The following is a 26,808-nucleotide window of genomic DNA, read 5'->3' as shown; positions in this document are numbered from 1 at the left end:
TTCTGTAATTTGGAAACATTGTACATCATGCTAACTTTGTTGCTCATTTTGGATTTTAGTGTGGTTATCATTGTTTGAAATTAATAAACATTTGTGATCTGAGACTGGATTTATAATAATCTAAATAATTTCCTGATCACCGGAGAACCTTACTTCGACGATGTCACAATTTGTGAACTTATAGATAGTTTCTAAAAGTCAGTCCCACTTGTCTGTTTGTGAGTTACAGGATGGTTTTTTCCAGCAAATGATTGTGGACGAGACCGTATGCAATAAGAGAAAGTGTGTATAATAATTTACAAATTAGCCTACTGCAAAGGACATTACAGTTGTAGCCACTTAATTTTGTTTTGTTAATTCAGAAAATATTTCAGGATTGATTATGATGCTTCATTCTTCCGTAAAAACTTAATTTAATATGCCCTTCTGTCCTCTCATTCACACATAACAAAAGTGTATGTTTGTTCGAACCTTTTAAAATTCAAGTCCCATAGACAGATTCATTTTTCCAGGAGTTTCCTTGCTAGCCTTGAAGTTCAGTTCTGTGAGACAAAAACTGTTTTTGCGATCATACTCAGCTTTAACATTTTGGTTGCACACTGCACCACCTACTCCACTGGCACGATAAATCCATTCTCTTTCTCATCATCAGTAAATTTAATTACGTTAATTGCAAGCCCTCCTGCCTGTCTGCAAAGACATTTCCCACACTCACCTTCCATGCTCACTCTGTGATGTAACAGCACGCACTAATTTAACTGAGTGTGACTGTACAGTGGTTCTTCCTACATCCACATCACCATTTCAGCTTGCCAGGTAATAGAGTATGTGTTATTGGTTGTTTCCCCCCCCCCCGGTCATCGGCGGTGGTGGTGGTGGTGATGGTGGTGGTGGCGGCGGCGGCAGCAACGGTAACGACGACAACTTGTTCTTTAGCATAGAAACTCTAATACTGTTGGGATCAATGCCACTCATAATACAATGAATATAAATAAATAAATTATTATGATAGAGGATGAAATCAGTCAGTAGAGGAGGAATAATGAAGAGTCAAATAAACAGTGGTGGAAGCAGCAAAGGAAGTGTGTGAAAGAATCAGTGATAAGAATAGGTGGAGAGTAACCCTCTGGTGGAATGACAGAGTAAGGGTGGATGTTGTTAAGAAAAGCAAATCATTTCGTATATGGTTTCAAGAGAAAACAGAGGAAGTAAGAAATGAATACAGTGAGAAGAATGAGGTGGCTGTGGTAGTGCTAGCAGGTGAGAAGGAGAAATTACTGGAAGAATGGGCAAAAATTGTGTTAGAAGACAGTGAGGGGAGTACAAAGGTCCTCAGTGGAACATCAGAATGAATAAAGAAGGAACAGAAATTGAGAAAATACAGGAAATCAAGGAGATATCAAAGAAACATTCTGAAGAGTTACTAAACCCCCATAGATATATGGTAAGAGGAAAATGAGGAGCCGGGGCATGTGGAGAATGCTGAGCTGGATCTAACCTGGACAGAAGTAGAGGAAGTGATAAAGACCACAAAAAGAGGAAAAGCACCTGGACTGGACGAGAGGTCGATGGGAAGATTGTGAGGGCAGATGGTATTGGTGGAGTATAGTGTCTCTGTCAGGTCATGAGAGCAATATCAAAAGAAAAAAAAAGGATGCCTGAAGACTGGAAAAAGAGAATTGTAGTGCCAGTTGTTAAGAAAGATTGTGGGAAACTGTCAAAATTTTAGGGGTGTTACTTTGATATGTCATGCTACCTAGATATTTGAGATCTTGGAAAAGAGAGTATGGAAAACAGTAGGAGGTGCCATAGAGTGGAACAATATGGATGTAGAGCACAAGGGACAACAATCGATTTAATTTTTAGCATAAGGCAGTGCAAGGAGAGACATGTTGAGTATGATAAGTATTTAGTAATGGTGTTCCTGGACATGTAGAATGCGTAAAAGAAGCAAGGCCTGGATAACCCCCCCCCCCAGAAAGGGGGAATTGGAAGGCTGATTCGAGAAGAATAAAAGAAATGTATTGAGAAATGTGAGTTGGGTAAAAGTAGGTGGTGAGAAGACGAACTTGTTAGACCAGAAAAAGAGCTGCATGGATAGAGTGCACTATCCTCACCATTTTCCCTCACCATTATGGATGGGATAATGGCAGAAGTGGCAGCATGAAAGGGAGATGGAAATGTGAAAGCAATGGTGTTTGCCAAAGATTTAATGGTGCAGGGAAGAGGAGGAGAAGAGACAAAATACACTGATTAGCCAAAATATTATAACTACATCGCACCGCAACACTGGCTGCCACCTGGTGGCATTGCGGGCACATGACACTCTAACAAATGTATGTTAGTGGAGCAGACACAGGAAGGAGATCACCTTAGCGAAGATATGGGCTGCAAATGGGGAGACGCATTGAGATAAGCAACTTTAACAAAGGACAGATTATTATTATTATGCAGAGCCTGTGAACAAGTACCTTGAAAACGAAGCTGGTCAAACGTTCACGTGCTACAGTCATGAGCAACCATGGAAAGAGGTTGAAGAACAGTGAAACTACCACTAGGCACTAAATGGTTGGATGTCTACAAATGTCTACAACTCTTCACAGAACGTGGGGTTCAGAAGCTTATCTGCTCATTAAAGGAGGATAGATGGTGATCTCTAGCATCTCTGCCAAAAGAGCACAATGCTGGTGCTTGCGGAAATGTTTCGGAGCACACTGTTCATCATACATTGTTGAACATGGAGCTCCGCAGCAGACTGCCCCTATGTGTTCATATATTGACCCAATGACATCGTCAATTATGATTGCAGTGGGCTCGGGACTATCGGTATTCAACCATCAATCAATGGAAATGTGTCAGCTGTTTGAGTGAATCACAATTTCGCCTTACTACGTCGCTGGGTCTCCAAAATGTTGTCATTGAAGTGAACAGCAGCTCAAAATGTTCAGTGGACCACAGATACCAGCTTGTGGGAGCTGTATTACGCTACAGGAGACATTCTCCTGCACTTGTGTGGGACCTGTGGTAATAATCGAATACTTGCTGACAGTTGCGACCCACCTGCATCCCTTCACGTTTGATGCCTTCCCTGATGGCCATGTCATCTTTCAGCAGTATAGTTGTCCATGTCTTGGAGCCAGAACCATCCTACAGTGGTTTGAGGAGAATTTTAGTAACTCAAATTGACATCTTGGTGACCAAATTTGCATGATGTAAATCCTGTGGAACCCATTGGGCTGCTATCAGGTGCCACCACCATGTACGCAAATCAGTGGCTCCTTATTTACGTGAATTACACGACCTGTGCTTAGCCATCTAATGCCACATACCTCGACAAACCTACCAACAAATTGTCATATTCGTGATGCGTAGAATCAGTGATGTATTTCATCCCAAAGATGGAAAGACAAGCTATTAACAAGGTGGTCATAATATGAAAGTTCCTGGCAGATTAAAACTGTGTGCCGGACCAAGAGCGAGACTCCGCTGCTGAGTGAAAATCTCATTCTGGTCATAATATTTTGGCTCATTATTGCATATGGAAAGATGTAATACGGCATTATGGGTTGAAATTTAATGCAACGAATTGTGAAATTATTGTGACAATGAGGAATAAGATGATGGAAGCAGTAGAGAGCAAGTATTGAAAAAAAGTAGAAAGTTTCAGGAGCATAAAAGAAAACACCTGGAGGAATGATAAGAAGATTAGTGAAAGGGTAAGGCAAGCACAGGGGTTCCAGCAGAGTGTAAGAAGTACGGAGCAAGGATGTTCCACCAAAAATCAAGCAAATGCTATACAGCAATACCAAGCATATAACACTTCAGTACTCAAAAATGTATCAGAAAGGTAGATAGTGAATAAAAGGCAGGTGAGCTGGACACAGGCTTGCGGGATGAAATTTCAGGGTAGCGGGGTAAGACTAGAATGGATAGAGTAAGGAATGAGACAGTGAGAGAAATAGTGGAAGAGTAGCTCATGCAAAAGTTTAAAGTGGTATGAGCATTTTAAAGGACTGGAAGGTGGTAGGATAATAAGACAGACTTGTGAAATAATGGCAAGAGACAGATGGATCACTGCAGTTAACAAATGTGTGAATAAGAGAGGAGAAGACCAGGACAGAGCGAGAGAAATGTCGAAGGAGAAGAAGGGATGGAGAGGCTTATGTTCCAAGTAGACCCAGCCAGCTTGGTGGTGGAGGTGGACTATGAAACCCATCGCAATAATACGTAAGTCATAGTGTTGCAGACGTTTGAACTGTGGTGATTGGAAGGCCATTAGCACCCATATTATTCTCTAGCCTCTTGTTACGTGACTATAATTTGATTATAAAAAGAATTACTGCACAGCAAATGATATTGAACAAGGAAATGCAACTTGAAATAATAAAATGTTTCGCACACACTATAACTGAGAGGATTCACTTTTGGTCCATTTAATGTCAATATACATTTCATAATTTGTACAGTGTGTTAGGTGCTACAGTGCTCGTGTTTGGGTTTCATGTTCATGATTTTTGCTATTCATCTTTGCATAATAAATTCTTGAATGACAGTTGTTGCAACTTAATAATTTTGTTTTATTGTAGCTCTGTTATCTATCAGTATTACCATCTTGTCAATATGATGTCTTGATTATATATTATGCCTTGACTCAGTTCCTGCTGACTTCTTGGATGGAAAAATTGGTCATGAGTAATTACCATAATGGCAGTCCCGCCTGCCAGTATACAAATGTACAAGGGTACAGAATCAACTCATTATAAGGTGCATTCAATAAAACTTCCTTGTGGTAAACATGATTGTCTGTAATAATTTCCAGCACTTATGAATGCAGTAAATGTGATGTATATCTCAGCATTTTAGAAGATGCCTGGATATTCTTCATTATGAAAATTTCTCCCCACAGCCTGAAATACTTTTCAGTTTACAAGAATAATTAACTATGACATTGAAGTTATTAATCAGAAATGTGTTCATTCCTTAAATATCTTCCTCCAAATACAGTACAATCAGACACACATCCGTCATCCCCTTGCATGGAATGAAATAATTTCATTAATAAAAATTGTCAGACTTTAGAATGTAATATTGTTGAAATGAAAGTACTTGAAAATTGTGATCTATACTAACATAGATGCACTTCTTTGAATGTCATCATCCTTACCTAGCTTACATTGTCAAGGCAATATAAAAAAATTAACCAACTTTACATGTTTTTGGTTAGTAATACAGTAGGATAAAGAGAAACAATGTACCTGCAAAACGCATCTCAGTTCTCACTGATCTGTTTACTTGTCTGACACAACCAATAAAAATATGTAATTAAAAAAAAATAGGGGGAGGAAAGCTTGATAGTCACGCAGCTGAAGAGAGCCTTCAGCTGAAGAGAGCCTTGGAGGCACCAAAATGTCATTGTGCTTCAGAAAGTTTTATTTTTTTCCCCCAGATTGACTTGTATCATATGAGAATGGATTAAATTGTGTTATTTTGATTGTTTGTGTGAACACAAGGAGAAATAGTATCTGTAAATATAGATGCTGTGAATGGAGAACTTTTCATTAGGTATTGAATGAAGAGGGAAATAATTTATTGGAACTGATGAAGACAGAAAGAAAAGCCATTTCATAAGAAATGGCACAAAGAGGCATTTATTAGGCAGTGTGCATCTTACAGTCCTCCATCACAACTATATTTTCGTCTCTCTTAACTATCTGAATAATTTCTTTTATCTCATCATATATTTCTTCCATCTCTTCATCATCTGCAGAGCTAGTTGGCATATAAACTTGTACTACTGTGATAGGCATCGGCTTCATGTCAATCTTGCCTATGATAATGCATTCACTATGTTGTTCATAGTAGCTGACCTTTATTCCTATTTTCTTATTCATTATTAAACCTACTCCAGCATTCCCTGTGTTTGCTATCGTATTTAAAACCCTTTATTCAACTGACCAGAAGTCCTGTTCCTCTTGCCAACGAACTTCACTAATTGACAACACATCTAACTTTAACCTACCCATTTCCGTTTTTAAATTTTCTATCTGTATGCCCAATTAAGGGATGTAACATTCCCCACTCCAGTCTGTAGACCGCCAGTTTTGTTTCTCCTGGTGCTGATATCCTGTTGACAAGGGAAACTCCCCATTACAGCCCCCTCAGATTTAGTGGTGAAATGGCCCAGCGGAAAACTGAACACTGATCAACCATGAAAACTGGAAGAACAGGTACTGAACCATGGAAAAAAGAAGCAAAATAGAATTGGTGAACTGACCAAGCTTAAGATGTGCAACATCGAGCACATTGCAAAAATCACGACGTCCTTGTTGTGTGGTCACAGTGTTGAACTGCCAGGTGGGAGATCCATGTTCAAATCTCCCTTGTGCTCCTTTTTCTTTTTTTTTTCCATAAAATTATAAACTTTCCATCCTGTCATAGACGTGTCCGTTCTCTTGGCAATTGTCATACTGTACATTGTTATAGAATATGAGTCATGTGGTAAGAACATATTACTGTTACAAGTTGATGTGATAAATAGTGAGAGCTGGAGAGGTGTCATATAGACCTCTCACAGAAATGAAAACACCAAAGAATTGGATGTGAACATAGCATCTTTGAAGAATCAAACCAGAGGCCTTACAATTACAAGACAAAAACACTGTGTGTGCAGCTGTTGGCAGCTCTGTTGAAAAGGTTAAAATTTTTTGTATGTAACTGTGTTTATGATCTTCAAAAGCAAATTTTTAGTGTGTTTTTGAGAAGTGTATTGTACTTCATCTAGAAATAGATGTCTGGGCTCTGACCTTCAGATCCTGTAAGTTTGAAGAAAGTATAGCTTAAAGAGAATGTGGTGGAAAGATCATTTTACCTGCAGGTGTGAAAAAATATAGGTGTTAATTCCAAAAAAGAGAAACAATACAGAAGTTTTACAATGTAGTGATATGATTAATTATGTTTATGTTCTTCCTTCATTACTGTAAACATAAAGGAGTGAAATGAAAATTTAAAACAGTTGTTTCACTGACCTTTGACAGTCAGTGTGCCCTACTGACTGCTAAGCTGTCCAGACATGATTCACAATCTACCATCACAGTTTCAATTCTAAGAGTAGCTCTCTACTGCCTTTGAAACTTTGGAGGAACACTTCTGGGTACCCTGCTAGACTAGTAATTCTAGAATAAATTTTATAACAATGAAATATCTTGGTCATAACTTACAGGTTGTTACCAGAAAGAATGTTTCACTCTTCTGTAGTGTGTCCAGTATCTTTTGAGACTTTGTGACAGATTAAAACTGAGCCAGATGGAGACCCAAAAATGACCAGATTTGAGTCTCAAGTCTGGCACAAAGTTTTCATCTGTCACAAATTCTCACAACAGTTCACACATCACTGCAGGGGGGAAGATTCATTCAGGGCACCTAAAACTTGTAATAAAAATGAACCATCAAATAAACTATAACATTTATCTAAAACATATTTTTTTAGTTCAAACACTAATGCAAATGTGAAAGACAGTAGTATTTTAATTATTTTTATAAGTTGTGCGTGTTTTTGAAATTTGTGTGTAATAGGACTAGATCCATTAATGCAAGTGTGATCACATTGTTGGGCAGGAGGCCAGAAACTTTTTTTAAAGTGGTCAGATAATTTGAGTTAAATATTATAAGATGATGTTTTGAGTGATATGGTAAATAATTCTAGCATCAACATGATGAATTGTTGTAAGCTTGTAATGGAGGATGAGAAAATAGAATGAATTTGATTTCAGTTTCTGTTCTTTAGACCAAAAATTTCATTCATTGTTAACATGACATTTCTTTGACGTCTACTGTCTTCCATTACTAATGTAAAATGTAGGACAAAGTGTTAGTGAATATCACACACACAACAAAGTGTTAGTGAATATCACACACACACAACACCACCACCACCACCACCACCACCACCACCACCACACACACAGCTGAGTAGACTCCTGAATTTTAAGTTCTGATATTTCTCTCATAAACAAGGACTACGTATAGCTCCAAGCTACACTCTTAATTACCTGTGAAAATCCATCCACTGGTTTTGGAGGTTAGTGTTTTCAAACAGATAGACATGATAGCTTTAGAGAAAACTTTAAATTATGTTGGCTTTTATACACAATTTTAACGAAATAATGCCTATATGATGCTTGAAGCTGCACCCAAGTTACGTGGGAAAACTCCTTGAAAATTCATCTAGTAGTTTTGGTGATTAGTGTGTTCAGACAGCAGACACGATGGTTTTAGATAGAACTTTAAATCACAGTATCTTTTTCGCATGATCCAGTTTTGATGAAATAAAGCCTGTATGCTGCCACAAGCTACACTAAAATTACCCATGAAAACCCAATGAAAATTGGTCTAGTATTTTCAGAGATTAGTGTGTTCACACAGACAGGCAAGCACAACAGTTTTACAGTATTGCTATTAGTGTATGTGTCAAATGACATAATTGGGATTTCACCTCTTGGAAGTACATTTTGGCCAGCCATTTTGTTTCCTTGTAGTTTTTAGGTCATACGAACGTGGTAACTACTACGTATGAAACTGTTAACATATAAAAAAAGTTTATGAGAATACAAGAAGGATCTGTCTACCATTTTACACTGAATGAAACTATTGTTGTATGTCATTCATTCTTATGCAGCACTCATTGCCAATCACCATTGTCTGGAGAACCAAATAATTCGACGATTAATGAAATAGTTCACTGTTGTGTAGTTATTATAACACAGCACTACATGATGTGATGTTCTGTTGATGTGGTGGCGTACTTGTGGGAGATGTTTTATTATTGCTTTTATGATTGTAATTATTATCATCCTCATTGTTGTCATTGCCATCATCATCATCTTATTATTATTATTATTATTATTATTATTATTATTGCTGTTCTTCATGATCTGAAAGCTCTCTATTCACACAGAAATGTTTTGCAATAAATGTACACAATGAAGAATGTACCATTACACAGTAAAAATCATGGTCATGTAGTATGAAGTCCAGGTAAGAGCACTCGTCTATGGTCAACTGACCTTGCATTCTTCTTTCATTATAACATAGAATTTTAAGACATATTAATGCACCCAGAAGTCATATACTCAAAATGTCTTATGTTATCAATATTTTTACGCGTTATTCCCTATTACTTGTTGCGTCAGTTGTAGTGTGCATTACATGAAATTTTTGGTTGATATTTATTAGTTTCATACTTAGTTGGAATCTCTCACTGTAATGTGGAATGTTTCAGTGAAGATTTTTTTCCTTTTTGAATATGTAAGTACATATTAACAATAGTCTTGATTCTTTGTTATTTTCAAGTAGTAATGAATCATAAAACTGGCTGTTTTAATTCCTCCAACTGCATGTGAAACAACAGAACACCATAACAGCATGAAAGCAGAAAGTTAAGAACAGGGAAGAAAGAGAAAATCCTTTCATATGTCTCACAATTCTTCTTCTCGTAGAATGATAAAATTGTCTTGTCTTGGAGTGTAAGGTGGAAATGTGTGATAATGGTAAATTTTGTTTTATTTGAGCCACAAGAACACACAGGAATGAGATACAGCTAATTTCATATTTTCATTTAGTGTTTACTTTTGGGCAGTAGTACATAAGTTCTCCCCATTGCTCCTTTCCTCAGAGATGCTGGTCATGCCAAACTGTGATTCAGCCACAGTGAATTCTGGAGTAACTACAGAAATTTTGTGTCATATTTATACTTTAAATCAGTTTAAATTGTGACAGCATGGAAAGTCTTTCATGGTCAGTTTCTGTGTGATGCGCAGCTGCTGTCAACCAAAGGGATGTACTATATAGGCCTCTTACATGAACACTGAAAGTTCCATTTTTAGAAGCAGCTTGAGAGCTACAACATGGGCTACAGTAGGAAACAATGCATACCTCTTTCTGAAGCAATCTCATCTGTGTTCTGTAGTGTTTATCAAGAGGAAAGAAAAACTAGATAATGCATCCAATTTAACATGAAAACACAATTTTTAAAAAAGTATTTATGTTAACAGTATTTGAGACAAGAATATATAACAAGAGAGACATTTTTTTTTTTTTTTTCCAACCATACTCCTGTTTTGTCGTTTTGTAAGTAGATGATTCCCTTCTGTCTCAGATATTGAGAAGATACTGTATCTAAAAAATGTGTAATCCTGCGTTGCAACAGTGTTTTAAAATTCAATGCTATCACTACTTTCACAACAAATCCTGTCTGTATATCCTATGCGTGAAATTATTCTCCCTTACTCTGTTCCCTTATCTGTATATCTTTAAGTGTTTTTGGTTTTCTCTTTAATGAATTGTCAGATCGAGATCACATTCACGATCGAGATCCAGGTCAAGATCCCGGTCCGGCTCGCGAAGTCCTGACAGCCGAGATAATCGCAAGGAAAGGAGCCCAGATAGGAGTCCGACACCACCATCATTCCTGTAAGTATAGATCATCTATTGACAGAGTGTAAGAATTTTGAACTGATTGCAGACAAACTTTTCTTTTGATATTAGTTAATCTTTTGAAAAGTTTGTGGATTTCATGGTTTATTGAAAGTTATTACATAGCGAGTTACACTGCATATGGAACAGTGCATGGAGGGAGAGGGCTTATTTCTCTCATATTTCCTGCATTGTAGCAGGAGTACCATCTCATCAACAAATGTGTAGCAGAAGAAAAAAATAAAATAAAAAATAGTGTATATTCTGCTGAGTGTATGTTTGTATTCTAAGGTTTTCTAGTGTTTTTTTTTTCAGTTCTAAGAAGCTTTTTCATCCTTTTTGCATATACCAATACCCTGTGAACCATTCTACATTGCATGATGACCATTAATAGTCACTTGCCTTCGTGTTCTATTTGTATGTCAAGTGAGAAATTTGTGCAGTAATTGACATTATTTCATAAAATTACATTTATGTATTCAATCACCATTCCAAGAATCCAATTATTTATCACTGATTCTGTAATTTGATTCTGTGGGATATTTTTTCCCTCTGGTGTATGCAATTATCTTGCATTTATCAACATCAGACAGAGGCTGTCACACAGAGCACCAAATATTAATACTGTGTATGTCATTTTGGATGCTTGTCATATATTCTGTTATAGTTATTTCATTCATTAAGAACTGTGTTTTGAAAACTGCTTCTGTTTAACTGAATGAAAGTATTACAAGAACCGTATCAGTCAAAAGTTTCATTATTTTATCTGCTACATGTTTTGACAGGTACACTACCTTCACGTGGTGAACCTTCCCTCCTTACCAACATACATGCGATTATGAGTTGTGTAGAAGGGAACTGTGATAAGAAAATGTTGCTCAGTCCTATAATCCTCCTGTCATCAGCCTCCACAAACCCTTTCTCATCTCTCAACTCTCGCCATGCCCCTCCTTCCACCTCTTTCATTATAAGCTCTCCTCTCCACAATTTCCCTCTTCCTCTGCCCTTTCTCACCCATCCCTTATCCTACCCATACCATTCTTCCACATCACTATGTGCCATACACATCTTACTCCTTTGTGCACCAAGTTATGCTCACCATTGCCACTTTCCTATACTGCCTCCTTGCTGCCTCTCCATCCAAATTATCAGACATATTTATGCATATCTTATTGCTCTTGCAGCTAGATTATACAGTCATCTCGACACAATATTCAGCAGTCCATCTGGCCTCTTGTGTTCAGATGAGAGTACTGTTTGCCAACTCTTACCACAACCTATTTCTACTGTGATCATTGGCCCCTTTATACAACACAGGGAACCAAAACTGCCTGCACCAAAAATCGTTGCTGCCACCCCATAACATAAAGCGAGGGTACAGTGCCCAAGTCGTGAAATCTGGTAGAAATGATGAATCGTTACTTAGTATGTGCCTCTGCTCATCAAGTCAAAGACAATAATATCAGATAAAACAGATTCCTTATTTTATTTAAAGGATAGCCCTTCTCTCTGTTTATAATATTATCTGTCCTTAAGACACAGTCCCAATAATGAAGACACAATGTCTCTCTATTAAATTAATCCATGTCCCTTGGTTAGACAGTGCTGTAACACCACAGATTTCTCAATTTGTGGTAATTGTGTGTGGTGATGGTACTCCACACATATGTCGTGAATGATACAATCAGGTAGCCAATATACTTTTACTGCAGTGGCAAGGGACTCTAAACATAGTGGACTTTTTGTGCCAAAGAGAGCTCTAATCTTGGTTGGCAGAAAAAACACACTCTCATGTTGTATCTTTTTAAAATATTTCCTGTTGCTGTTGATGCCCTACCATCATGTGAAAGGAATGTGGAAGGAAAACAACCAATGTATGTGTGTTTTATGTTGGTTCCAGTGGTGATCCAAACTCCTAAGCATGGCAGATCCATTTATTATTGTGTCCAGTCTGCGCAGACATGAGGCAAGTTTTCATGTCTAGGTGTCCACAACTAAGATGGCATAAACCCTCCTTGCTGACATCCTCAGAAGCCCAGTGCCTTGATATTATGGATAACAAGTCGTTGCTTGTAAATACTGGTCAGTATGTGTTGCTCTTCAATAAAGTGCAGTCAAATGAAAACAAGAAAAACTGCACAGTGCGGAAAGAAGGAACAGCATGAACATTCACTGCTGTGTCATTTGACTCTAATTTGCGCTCAACGTGCGTGCTCGAACTTCGCTGTGGAGGCTGGGAAAGAGGAACAGCGAGGTGTAGTGCAGTTTTTGGCTGTGGAAGGAGACTTGGGAAGAAAAATTTGTACCTGATTCTCTGTTGTGCATGACCATCACAGTATGTCTTGTTTACACGTATTTGTGTGGTATAAATGATTTTAAGGTCAGGCTTCATTACCCCATCTGTTATTGCTGTGATGGATACTGCCATTAGAAGTGACTGATGGCGGATGATGAAAGACATTAGTTTGATGGTAGGCATGAATCACAGTACTGCTCATACCATTATGACAGAGCATTAGAAAAACTGGAAAATCAATGCACAGTGAGTTCCCCAAAGCATGGTGGAGAAGCAGAAGTTGACCAGAATGTCAATATCACTGCTGCCATTGGAGTGGTACCACAGCGAAGAATATTTTTCATATTCCATGTTGTTACGTGAGATGGAACATGGTGTCATTTTGAGCGAGAGAGCAACCCTCAGAGCCAACAATGAGAGCATATTGATTCATTCCCTCTTAACAAAATCCAAAGCCATGCACACTGGCCATGGGGAAGTTAGAATGCTGATGAAAAGCATCATTCTGTTGCCGCACAGAGTAGCCATGTAGTTTGAGGCACCATGTCACGGATTGCGGGCCCATCCTGCCGGAGGTTTGAGTCCTCCCTCAGGCATGGATGTGTGTGTTGTTCTTAGCGTAAGTTAGTTTAAGTAGTGTGTAACTCTAGGGACCGATGACCTGAGCAGTTTGGTCCCTTAGGAATTCACACACACATCATTCTGTTGCAGGATAATGCCCACTCACATTTGTCGAAGTTGTTTTGATAATGCTGCAGAACTTTCACTGGAAAGCCCTTACACATCATTCACATTGTCCCAGTCTCTCCCTATGTAATTTCTATATTTTTGAATCTCTGAAGAAAGACATTCATGACCATTGATTTCCTTTGGATGAAGAGGTGCTCATTTGGAAACAACCATAGTGCTGTAGGCAACCACGTACATTTTCCCATTAAGGCATTGATCATTCTGTCTCGAGAGTGAGATAAATGTATTAACAGCTAAACAGCTATGGTCACTACTTTCGAAATAATAAACAGTTTATCCAGTTCATAACAGGGTTGTTACAGCAACCAATATCACCCTTCAGATCTGGGAGTTAGAATAGGCCCGAGGTATTCCTGCCTGTCATTAAGAGGCAACTAAAAGGAGTCTCAAACTTTTTGGCCTTTCTATGATGGTCCCCTTTAGGATTTGACCTCCATTCTCCAAAACTTTTCCAAAGAGCAAGCCAGTTGGGGAAGGGCGCCTTACATGGTGCATCGTGTCCATCGTGCTCTGAGATCTTTAGCATACTTTATCATCGTGGTTTTGCAGTTCTGCTCATTCCGTGGCAGATGACATGCCATGAAACAAATGACGTCGTCTCTTGTTGGTAGTCAATCACCAGCAGCCTCTAAGTGTTTGAGGTGTCAATTTAATGCAAAGAAGTATGATCCAAATCGTTTCCCTCCCTGGCCGCACCATGGGAGGAATGCCAGGCTAAAGGTGGAAGTGAATCTTATTCGCCCCAGTACCTCATATGTACGAGAGTTGATGGGGAATCATTCATGTTGATGAAGCCTCAGGTTTTTGGGGAGCATTTAGAGGACAAGTTTGGGGAGGTGGAGGGATTGTCCAAAATGTGATCTGGGTCAGTCTTAATAAAAACAGCGTCCTCTGCCCAATCACAGGCATTACATGCCTGTGACAAGCTCGGAGATGTTTCTGTTTCCATCACATCCCTTACGAGCTTAAATATGGGCCAGGATATTATATTTCACAGGGACCTCCTTTTGCAGTCAGATGATTTAGCTATACACCAACTTAGACTGACGAGGTGTTCATTTCGTCCAGCGCATCCATAGTGGTCCAAAAGATAATCAGGTGGCCACTGATCCCTTCATCTTGGCCTTTGAGGGTAATACATTACCCAAGAAGGTCAAGGAGATGGTATACTGCTGTGATGTAAAGCCATATATCCCTCCCCCAATGCAGTGCTTTAAGTGGTGGAAGTTCGGGCATATGTCTTCCGCTGTACTTCCAGCATCATATGTCACAATTGTGGATGTCCATCACATCCCAATACTCAGTGTGCTCCGCCTCCCATCTGTGTCAACTGCGGCGAGCAACATTCCCCTTGCTCACCGGACTGCAGGATTCTACAGAAAGAAAGAAAAATCATGGAATACAAGACCCTGGACTGACTGACCTACACTGCGGGCTAAGAGGAAATTTAAAAAGCTACATCCTATGCGCACGACATCCTCTTATGCCGCCACTACAACAACGGTTCCAGCCCCTCGGTTCCGCCATTTATAGTTGGCCACAGAGCCGCAAGACTACACCTGCCCCCTTGATGGTGGCGGACACTCCTATCCCTGTTGCCCCCGCATCACCTGCTTCGGGAGCAATGCTATCCCAACCATCGAGAACATCAGTCTCCATTTCTGAAGTGGAGAAGCCTCAGTCTTCTTCAGGTCCTCTCACTAGGAAGGGTTCCCTTGGGTCACTTCCTTCCAAGATTCCTACCAGTGGGAAAGACGACACCCGCCAGTGGCTGAAACGCCCACAGGCAGCTGGTCGTAGGGCTTCAAGATCCTCCTCAGTCAGTGAGACTGAATCAGTGAAGCCCTCCCAGTCAGGGAAACCCAAGGAGCAGCAAGAGAAATCTAAAAAGAAGAAGACCCCCAAGAACAAAGAAATTGTGGAGGCACCCACACCATCGCTACTCACAAACTCTGTGTCTGGGGATGAGGTGGAGATTCTGGCCCCTGCTGAGGACCTAGATCTCGCCGGACCCTCAGACACAATGGATATAGAATGTACAGGTACTCAGTCAATGGCAGCAAGTGACCTTGGGGCATAAATTGCCTCCTTGATTGCTTCATGCCTATCCAGCCTCATGACAGCGTCATCCTCCAGAGGAATTACGGCAGTTTCTTTCACCACATGGCTGAGCTACAACAACTGTTAAGCTTCACACATGCTTTCTGCATTGCCCTCCAGAAAACCTGGTTCGTGGCAATGAGGACCCCTGCCCTTCATGGCTATAGGGGAAGTTACAAAAACCGTAGCAAATATAATTAGTGTGTCAGTTGGAGTTTGCGTTTATGTCCTGCACTCGGTATGTATCAAACCTGTGTCCCTTCAAACTCCTCTTGAAGTTGTGGCTGTTAGGTTAAGGACAGCACAGGAAATAACTATCTGTAACGTATTCCTACTTTTGGGAGATTTTAATGCCCATAGCCCCTTGTGAGGTGGCACCATGCTTACTGGCCGAGGTAGAGATGTCGAACATTTACTGTCTCAACCCGACCTCTGCCTCTGAAATACTGGGGCTCCCACACATTTCATTGTGGTTCATGGTACTTACTTGGCCATTGATTTATCACTTTGCAGCCCAGGACTTCTCCTCTCTGCCCACTGGAGAGTGCACGATGACTTGTGCGGTAGTTACCATTCCCCATCTTCCTATCACTCCCCCAGTGTCATTCCCCTGGACGCCTACCCAAATGGACTTTAAACAAAGCAGACTGGGAAGCTTTCACCTCTGCTGTCACCATTGAATCTCCCTCACACAGTAACATCGACGTGGTGATTGAGCGAGTCACCAGAACAATCATTTCTGCAGCGTAAAACGCGATCCCTTGTTCCTTACAGTGCCCCTGGTGAAAGACAGTACCTTGGTGGTCACCAGAAATTCAATGAGGCCATTAAAGAGCATAGGCGGGCTCTACAGTGACATAAGTGGCACCCTTTCCTGGAGCACCTACTAGCTTTTTAATGGCCCCGTGCCCATGTGTAGGAGCTCATAAAAAGACAGAAGCAGGAGTGTTGGGAGAGGTATGTCTCGACCATTGGGTACCATACGTCGCCTTCACAGGTCTGGATGAAGATCAGACGTGTCTTTGGGTACCAGATGCCATCAGGTATCCATGGCATTAACATCAGTGGAGTGTTATCTACCAATGTAAACGCAATTGCTGAGCACTTTGCTGCGCACTATGCTCGAGCCTCTGCATCGGAGAATTGCCCTCCAGCTTTTCATTCCTTAAAATGGCGGATGGAAGGGAAACTTCTCTCATTCACTATGTGCCGCAGAGAACCCTATACTGCTCCATTTACTGAGTGGTAGTTCCTCAGTGCTCTTGCACTTTGATCCAACACAGCCCCTGGGCCAGATAGGATCCATGCTCAGATGATTAAACATCTCTCATCAGACTACCAGTGACATGTCCTCATCATCTTCAACTGCATTTGGAGCGATGGCGTATTTCCAATGCAATAGCGGGAGAGTGTCATCATTCCAGTGCTCAGACCTGCTAAAAGTGTGCTCGATGTGGGTAGCTATCTGCCCATCAGCCTCACCAATGTTCTTTGCAAGCTGCTATAAAGTATGGTGAGTCAGTGTTTGTGTTGGCTCCTGGAGTCACGGGGCCTACTGGCTCAATGCCAGGCGGTTTCTGCCAGGGTCGCTCTACCACTGATAATCTAGTGCCTCTCAAGTCTGCCATCTGAACAGACTTCTCCCAATGCCAACACCTGGTCGCCATCGTTTTTGATTTAAGAAAAGAATACAACACAACCCCCGACACCATATCCTTGCCGCTTTATACGAGTGGAGTCTCTGGGGCCCACTCCCAATTTTTATTCAAAACTTCCTCTCACTCCATACGTTCCATGTTCAAGTTGGTGCCTCCCATAGTTTCCCCCATATCCAGGAGAATGGGTCCTGTAGGGCTCAGTATTGAGTGTGTCTTTAGTTTTAGTGGCCATTACAGTCCAACTGCAGCTGTGGGGCTGTCCGTCTCACCTTCTCTGTTTGCAGAAGACTTGTGTTTTGTACAGCTGCTCCAGTATTGGCATTGCTGAGCGGCACCTACAGGGAGCCATTCACAATGCGCAGTAACCCACGGCTTCCAGGTTTTGAGCCGTGAAGTCTTGTGCCAAACACTTCTGTCGGTGACCTACTGTTCATCCAGAACCAGAACTTTACTTTGAAGATGATCCACTCACTGTGGTAGAGACTATCAATTTTTAGGAGTGATTTTTGACGCCTGATTGACTTGGTTTCCTCATCTTCGTCAGCTTAATCTAAAGTGCTGGCAGCACCTCAAAGCCCTCCTCTGTCTGAGCAACACCAGCTGGGGTTTAGATTGGTCTACACTGCTGTGGCTCTACAAAGCCCTTGTTCAATCCTGCCTTGACTGTGGGAGTCTGGTTTATGGATTGTCGGCAACCTCAGCATTGTGATTACTAACTTTTAGCACGAGTCTGGTGATCAGCCTACTGGTGGAGGCCAGGGTCCCTCTGTTGCAAATCAGGCACTGACAGCTGCTCGCTAATTACATCGTGCACATTCGTAGCTCTCCTGAGCATCCAAATTACCATCTCCTTTTCCCCAAGGTGGTTCTTCTCCCACATCAGCGGCCCAGGTCAGATAATACGATCGCAGTTTGCATCCGATCTCTTCTGTGTGAACTGGAGTCCTTACCTTTACCACCTCCACTCCAGGCCCATTCACATACACCTCCATGATATATACCTAGGCTGCAGCTTCATATGGACCTATCGCATGGCCTTAATGACTCAGTTGCTCCCAAGGTCTCCGCTGTCACTTCCTCTTGATTTTTGATGCATCTCGGGCTCTGAAGGAGTGTACACCGATGGCTCAATGGCTGATGGTCACGTTGACTTTGCCTCTGCTCACAGAGGATGTACTGAACAGCGCTCGTTGCCCGATGGCCATGTCTCGTGCTCTTGAGCATATCTGTTCTTGCTTTGGTGAGTCATTTCTTGTGTGTAGCGACTCCTTTAGCAGCTTACAAGCTATCAATCAGTGCTACTTGTGCCATCCTATGGTAGCGACCATCCAGGAATCTGTCTGTGCCCTGGAACGATCTGGTCGTTCAGTGTTGTTTGTCTGGACCCCAGAACACATCGGAATCCCAGGCAAAGAACTTGCTGTCAGGCTGGCCAAACAGGCTACGCAGAAACCATTTCTGGAGATCGGCATTTCTGAAACTGACCTGCATTCGGTATTATGCTGGAAGGTTTTTCAACTATGGGATACAGAATGGCATAACCTCGGTATGAACAATAAACTGCGTACCATAAACGAGACTACGAATGTGTGGAAGTCCTCCATGGGGGCTTGTTGCAAGGATTCTGTGGTTCTCTGCCAGCTCCGCATCTACCTGGCTTGGGTGACCTATGGCTATCTCCTGTGGCTTAAAGACTCACCTCAGTGTCAGTGCAGCAGCTGGTTGATGGTGGCCCACATTCTGTTGCGCTGACCCACTTTGGTCGCCCTGCAACGAAATCTTCCGTTACTGGACTCGTTACCATTAATTTTAGCTGACAATGCCTCATCGGCTTATTTAGTTTTACGTTTTATACATAAGGGGGGGGGGGGTTATTGTTCTATCTAAGTTTTAGCGCACATCCTTTGACACTTTTGTGTTTTCTACCCTAGTGATTTTAGGCTGGAGATTTTAATGTGTTGCAGAGTGCCTGCCTTATCCTTTTTTCGTCTCTTGATCAGCCAGCCACGGTCATCTACTCTCTTGTTTTAATCCCTTCTTCCTGTTTCTTGTGTGTCTCTGTGATTTTTTCATCGTATTTTGTCCATTGCAGTTTTTGTTGCCCTTCTGTCATTCTTGGGCTTTTTCTTTTCTCCTGGTTTTGGGCAGTAAGTCTTGTTTGCTTCATTATTTCCCTCATGGACTTGTTTTATAGGAACAAGGGACTGATGAGCCAGCAGTTTGGTCCCTTCCCCCCTTTCAACCAACAAACCCACCAACCAGCAACCACTATGCATGATATGAAGAAACAATCTGTCTTGGTTGCAGTATTAAATTTTTTTATTATTTCTCAATGTCACATTTCTCCTTTTTTTAGGCACCTTCGGATTGGTCTACGGCAGAAGTACAAAATTTCATAATAGTGGCATGACCCCATTTAGTAAGACTGGATTACCACGAAAGATTGAACAACCTACTGATATTTGGTAGCAGTGGGTAAATGGGATACAGTGCATAAAATATCCGTGCAGATTATTACCCCTTGTCAGAGGCGTCCTATAAAATAGAATAAAACAGAAGATGACCGAAACATATTTTTAAAAAAAATATGTAACCTGCTTTGCTCCTAAATTGACAACCCACATAGAAAAAAGTGAAAAACAGCAGAATTCCTTATTATTTTACAGCATGTGGTGCAGCCCAGTGCAAATCAAACGGGATCAGGCCTCATAAACATGCCGGTGGTGTAGTGCATATTCTGGTTGCACATGTCACACTGGAGATGAAAACATACAAGGTCCCTATGACTAGTGCACACAGCTCTCAACAGATGGCATCTGCAGGCTGTGAGCTATGGTAGTTTTCATTTGCTAAATCTTGTCAGTTATTATAGATGACTGGTGTTGTAAAAATTGCTGATAAAATGTTTACATTAATCACCAGAATAACCAGGGCAAATAAAAATTAAAACATTGCAAAATTCAAAAATCCTCCACCATGCACAAAAAGGGAAAACACACAACAGCCTGGAAGAAAAGGGATTAGCTAAGCACATTGGGAAAACATTCAGGCGGCTCCTAAACAATCAGCTGGCTGGAGGGAACCCGGTGTATCTCCACACTACGAGATCATCGTTCAATGTTAATTGCTGAGCCGTGGATGCTATATTATTGAATTGTGCCACCTACTACATTATTCAAAGGTTATCCTTTTAAATTTCTAATTTTTAAAGTTTACAGATTTTTATTTATAGTTTTTACACTCAGTGGGTGTTCTGCATTATGCACATTGTGACATGTAGCTGCCGTTGGCACTCTTGTGCTAACATAGCTTTACATTTTGTAACAAGGAGGCCATTATAGTTTGAGGTATGAAATTTTTTTTAAGTTCATTGATTCTTACTATGCACCCTGTAACAAACAGCTGCCATTGGCACCCTTGTGCTAATGTAAATGTTTTTAACAAGAAGGTTCATTATTGTCTGGAAGGGGAATTTTTAAGATCGATTTTTGCTATCAGCTTTTATACTGTGGGACCTCTGTGTTTTATATAGGATGCCGTATTGTTAACACTGGCAGTTTTTAACGCTGATGTGACTGTGTTATATTTAATGTTTTTATTTACATTTATCACCATCCCTCTGAAGTGTATTTTATGACTTAGATGCCACACTTGCTTGGCATCCAGACGTAGCACTGACACTGTTAGTCAGTAGTGATATGGTACAGTCTCATGCATCAGGGCGAGGGGCGTAATTCTGATTTAAGGGAGATTCGCATATGCACAATGTAGTTGGCTGTAATACTACATGCGACAGTCAAAATTGGTATCCAAAACTTGTCTATGTACTTTTACGTTTCAATATTATGAAAAGGAAAGTTGCTACTCACCATTTAGTGGAGATGCTGAGTCGCAGATAGCCACAACAAAAATATTGCCGTAAATGAACCTTAATGGCTGAAAGCTTTATTTATTTGTGACAGTCTTTTTTTTCCTATCTGTGACAATTTTCCTTTTCTTGATGTTGTTCCATTCCATCCTGTATTTTCCATTGTTTAATTTACTTTTATGTTTTCTCATTGCAACAATGTATTTTTTTATATACATTAGTTTTTAATTTTCATTCACCATGATTATTCTGGCTATTACTGTAAGCATTTTATCACCAGTTTTAGGACACCAGTCATCGATAATAACTGTCCTGGTTTGTTGTTATGGCAAGATTTAGCAACAGAACCCTATTGCCTGCAGGTGCCATTTGCCAAGAGCTACATGTACTAGCCGTGTGCGCCTTGTACGTTGTCATATCCAGCGTGATGTGTGCAACCAGTATATCGCTACAAATCTGGCATGTTTACTATGTAAAGTTTTACTGCTTGACTTTTCTGATTTCTACTGTAGGTTCTCAGCTTAGGGACAAAACAGGTTACATATTTTTTCAAAATACCTTTTAGTCATCTTTTATTTTATTCAGTTTTATAGGATACAGCACAGTGCTTTTAAAGCTTTGACAAGCGGCTACCTGCTGGGACTTTTTATGCATGGTATCCCGTGTATCCATCATACCAAATATCAGTAAGTTGTTTAATATTTCTTGGTAGTCCAGTCTCACTAAATGCAGTCATGCCACTATTATGAAATTTTGTATTTCCTCTGTAGGCCAGTCTGAAGATAATAAATAAAAGTGACAATATTATGAGAAGGAAAGTTGCCATTCTCCATATAGCGGAGATGCTGAGTCGCAGATAGACACAACAAAAACAGTTTCACACTTAAACCTTTTGGCCAATGGCCTTTGTCAACAATACACACACACACACACACACACACACACACACATTCAAATGCAACTCACACACATGACTGCAGTGTCAGGCAACTGAAACCACACTGCAGCAGCACCAGTGCATGATGGCAGTGGTGACAGGGTGGGGGTAAGGAGGAGGCTGCGGTGGGGAGGGGATGTATAGTAAGGTGGTGGTGTGGGACACTGAAGCACTGCTGGGGAGCATGCAGGGGCTGGGAGGGGGACAGATAGTATGTTGGGGATGGTGGACAGTGAAATGCTGCAGGTTAGACGGAGGACAGGGGAGTGGTGGGAAGAGGGGGGGGGGAAGTAGTGGAAAAGGAGAGAAAAATAATAAAAATGAAAATATTGGGTGCGGTGGTGGAGTGACAGCTATGTAGTGCTGGAATGGGAGCAGGGAAGGAGCTGGATGGGTGAGGATAGTGACTAACGAAGGTTGAGGCTGGGAGGGTTACTGGAACATAGGATGTATTGCAGAGAAAGTTCCCACGTGCACAATTCAGAAAAGCTGGTGTTGGCGAGAAGGATCCATACGGCACAAGCTGTGAACCAGTCATTGAAATAAAGGATATCATGTTTGGCAGCGTGTTCGGCAACAGGATGGTCCACTTGTTTCTTGGCCACAGTTTGTCAGTGGTCATTTATGTGAACAGACAGCTTGTTATTTGTCATGCCTACATAGAATGCAGCGCAATGGTTGCAGCATAGCTTGTAGACAACATGACTGGTTTCTCAGGTAGCCTTGCCTTTGATGGGACAGGTGGTGATCATGACCGGACTGGAGTAGGTGGTAGTGGGAGGATGTTCGGGACAGGTCTTGCATCTAGTTCTATTACAGGGGTATGAGCCATGAGGTAAGGGATTGGGAGCAGGGGTTGTGTAAGGATGGACGAGTATATTGTGTAGGTTCGGTGGATGGCGGAATACCACGGTAGGAGGGGTGGGAAGGATAGTGGTGAGGACAGTTCTCATTTCAGGGCAAGATGAGAGGTAATCGAAAACCTGGCAGAGAATGTAATTCAGTTGCTCCAGTCCTGGGTGGTACTGAGTTACAAGGGGGAATGCTCTGCTGTGGCCGGATGGTGAGACTTTGGGAGGTGGTGGTAGTCCGGAAGGATAAGGCACAGGAGATCTGTTTTTGTACAACGTTTGGAGGATAATTACGGTCAGTGAAGGCTTCAGTGAGACCCTCATGAGACCCTCGGTATGTTTCGAGAAAGACTGTTCGTCACTGCAGAAGCAACGACCACAGGTGCCTAGGCTGTACGAAAGGGACTTCTTGGTATGGAATGGGTGGCAGATGTCGAAATGGAGGTATTGCTGGTGGTTAGTAGGTTTGATATGGACAGGGGGTACTCATGTAGCCATCTTCAAGGTGGAGGTCAACATCTAGGAAGGTGGCTTGTTGGGTTGAGGAGGACTAGGTGAAGCAAGTGGGTGAGAAGTTGTTGAGGTTCTGGAGGAATGGGAATAGGGTGTCCTCACCTTCAATCCAGGTAGCAAAGATGTCATCAGGAATCTGAACTAGGTGAGGGGTTTAGGATTCTGGACTTTTAGGATGGCTCATGAATTGGTTGGCATAGGATGGTGCCACACACGTGCCCATAGCCGTACTGCGGATTTGTTTGTAGGTAATGCCTTCAAAGGAGAAGTAATTGTGGGTGAGGATATAGTTAGTCATGATGACTAGGAAGGAGGTTGTTGGTTTGGAGTCCGTCGGGCATTGGGAAAGGTGGTGTTCCATAGCAGTAAGGCCATGGGCATTAGGAATGTTAGTGGACAGAGAGGTGGCATCAATAGTGACGAGCAGGTTACCATGTGGTAAAGGGACAGGAACTGTGGAGAGTCAGTGGAGGAAATGGTTGGTATCTTTTATATAAGAGGATATGTTGTGGGTAATAGGTTGAAGGTGTTGATCTATGAGGCACAGTAACCGGCCACAATGGGGCTTCCTGGGTGGTTAGGATTATGGACTTTAGGAAGCATGTAGAAGGTAGGAGTGCAGGGAGTGGTAGGGGTGAGTAGAGAGATGGACACTTGGGAGCAGTTCTGGGATGGGCCTAAGGACTTGAGTAATGACTGGAGATCATGCTGGATTACTGAAATGGTGCAAGGTTTGTAGGTGGAAGTACCTGACAACTGGTGGAGTCCGTCTGCCAGGTAATCCTTGCGGTTCAGAACAACAGTGGTGGGAGCCTTTGTCTGCAGGTAGGATAATAAGGTCGGGATCAATTTTTAGATGGTTGGACTGTGGTTCTTTCTGCAAATGTAAAGTTACTCTGTATGTTGAGGAATTTGGGGAATGATGGTGAGGTTTGAGGTTAAGAAATTCTAGAAATTTAACAGGGGATGGTTTGGTGGCTGTGGGGGTGGATCACGCTTGGATGGAGGAGTGAACTGAGTTAGGCAAGGTTCAGTATTGGTCTTCGGTTGAGTCTGATTGGTGGATTTGGTGGAGAAAAAGTGTTTCCACTGTAGGGACCGGGGAAGGAGAGAAGGTCTTTAACAAGTCCAAGATGATTGAATTTTGTAGTGGGGCAAAAGGTGAGGCCTTTGGAAAGGACTGATATTCCTGTGGGGCTAAGGCTTCTGGAGGAAAGGTTCATAAGAGTGTTGCAGGTCTGTTTAGGTTCTGGATTCTGTGTGGTGGTGGGAGGGAATTTTTGAAGGTGGGATAAGTGTAGTAGGTCTGCGAGACAGGGTTTATCAGCTATGAGGGGATGTGGGGGAGGTTTGGAGCTTGTAGAGGTGGTGGACATTTGTACTCCAAGGCGGGAGCAGGAAATGAGCAGGATGGAGAGCGAGGTTTGGAGAGCGAGGTGGCGTTGAGCATGTTGCTCAAGTTCCTGCAGGGCAAGAGTTTGAATGTGTGTTATGGGTTCCAGGAATTTAAGATTGCATAGCAGGAGAATCTTGCAGATGGAGCGAAGGTACTACAAGGAGGTTTGGGCTTGGTCGATGTGGTTTTGCAGGACTATGTTGGTGAGAGTAAGGATTGGCAGAATTTGAACAGGTGGAGGTTATTGTGGAAGGAGAGGTGGCAGCCAGAGATGGGTAATTTGATGGTAAGGCCATTAGGGGGGATTCAGTGAGGAAGCAACAATGCAGGAACAGTATGTGGGACTGGTATCTGGTGAGTCTGAAATGAGTCATTGGGAAATAATTGAAAAATTTAATACTGCAACCAAGACCACTTTTTTCTTTATATAAACTGTTTACTTACTTTTTTCCATCTGTCTCATTTTCATTTGACTGCTGTTTATATAAACATTGTGACCCAGAGGCCCATCATCCTTTCCAGAAAGGGAAGCTTTCCATTTCTTCTGCCCACCATTGTAAACTTGATGCTGGGTGAAAGAAATTAAAGTGATCAAAGAAATGGTTGTGGGCATTCAATAAAAGATCAAGTCAGTGTCAACACACGATGGCAAATTTTCTTCTTCTACATCATATAGGAACATGCACAAGACTACTCTGTAATTCACAATTAAGTGACTGGCAGAGGGTTCAGTGAACCACTTCATCATTTCCATGTCCGGTTTTTCTCTAATTAAGATGAAGAGCCACGTGGGGTAGCCGCGTGGTCTAGGGGCACCTTGCCATGGTTTGCACGGCGCTCCCCGTCGGAGGTTCAAGTCCACCCTTAGGCATGGATGTGTGTGTTGTCCTTAGCGTAAGTTAGTTTAAGTTACATTAAGTAGTATGTAAGCCTAGGGACTGATGACCTCAGCATTTTGGTCCTATAGGAACTTACCATTACCACTTAGATCAAGAGCTCTTCGAGAGTAACCCAGGTAAAAAGGCACACTATATCAAAACTTATAGCTAAATTGAGGACCCAAGACATAAACACTTCAAAAACTTGATAAATACCATTGACTCGGTAATAATATGGGATTCACATTTTCCAATGTGAGGGCTACAAATAGGCGCCTAGATACTTAGCCAAGTTGTAAATGGGCTTACCCAAATTACTCACTTTACACTGCAGTGTTAACCATTTTTTGTGAATTTTTGGCAAACTGTATAATCTCGACAGAATGTCAGCACATCTTCTGATAACAAGCTGTTTTTCAGAAATGAAAGTGTCTCAAGTTTTTTTCTTTTTCAGTCTCATTTATGTGTGTGTTGACTTCCCGATGCCTATCTTTACCCCTTCTGTTACTTGTATTCTACTCTGAACTTCTCATTACCATGTTGTTGTTGTGGTCTTCAGTCCTGAGACTGGTTTGATGCAGCTCTCCATGCTACTCTATCCTGTGCAAGCTTCTTCATCTCCCAGTACCTACTGCAACCTACATCCTTCTGAATCTGCTTAGTGTATTCATCTCTTGGTCTCCCCCTACAATTTTTACCCTCCACGCTGCCCTCCAATACTAAATTGGTGACCCCTTGATGCCTCAGAACATGTCTTACCAACCGATCCCTTCTTCTGGTCAAGTTGTGCCACAAACTCCTCTTCTCCCCAATCCTATTTAGTACCTCCTCATTAGGTATGTGATCTACCCATCTAATCTTCAGCATTCTTTTGTAGCACCACATTTCGAAAGCTTCTATTCTCTTCTTGTCCAAACTATTTACCGTCCATGTTTCACTTCCATACATGGCTACACTCCATACAAATACTTTCAGAAATGACTTCCTGACACTTAAATCTATACTCGATGTTAACAAATTTCTCTTCTTCAGAAACACTTTCCTTGCCATTGCCAGTCTACATTTTATATCCTCTCTACTTCGACCATCAT

General features: G+C 41.5%; 1 protein-coding gene across 5 annotated transcripts in view; it reads left to right on the top strand.

Moving 5' to 3' along the window:
• Positions 1-26,808, top strand: part of LOC126259741 (calcium homeostasis endoplasmic reticulum protein) — a 335,568-nt gene that overhangs the window by 279,110 nt on the left and 29,650 nt on the right. For all 5 annotated transcript variants that reach the window (XM_049956747.1, XM_049956756.1, XM_049956740.1 and 2 more), the window contains one exon: positions 10,345-10,467. In XM_049956747.1, coding sequence (XP_049812704.1) covers positions 10,345-10,467 — 123 coding nt within the window. The remainder of the gene's footprint in view (positions 1-10,344; positions 10,468-26,808) is intronic.

This window comes from Schistocerca nitens, chromosome 1, assembly GCF_023898315.1.
Source record: "Schistocerca nitens isolate TAMUIC-IGC-003100 chromosome 1, iqSchNite1.1, whole genome shotgun sequence".
Classification (NCBI taxonomy): Eukaryota; Metazoa; Arthropoda; class Insecta; order Orthoptera; family Acrididae; genus Schistocerca; species Schistocerca nitens.
Note: the sequence above shows the minus strand (reverse complement) of the source record. Positions and strands in the feature narration are given on the sequence as shown.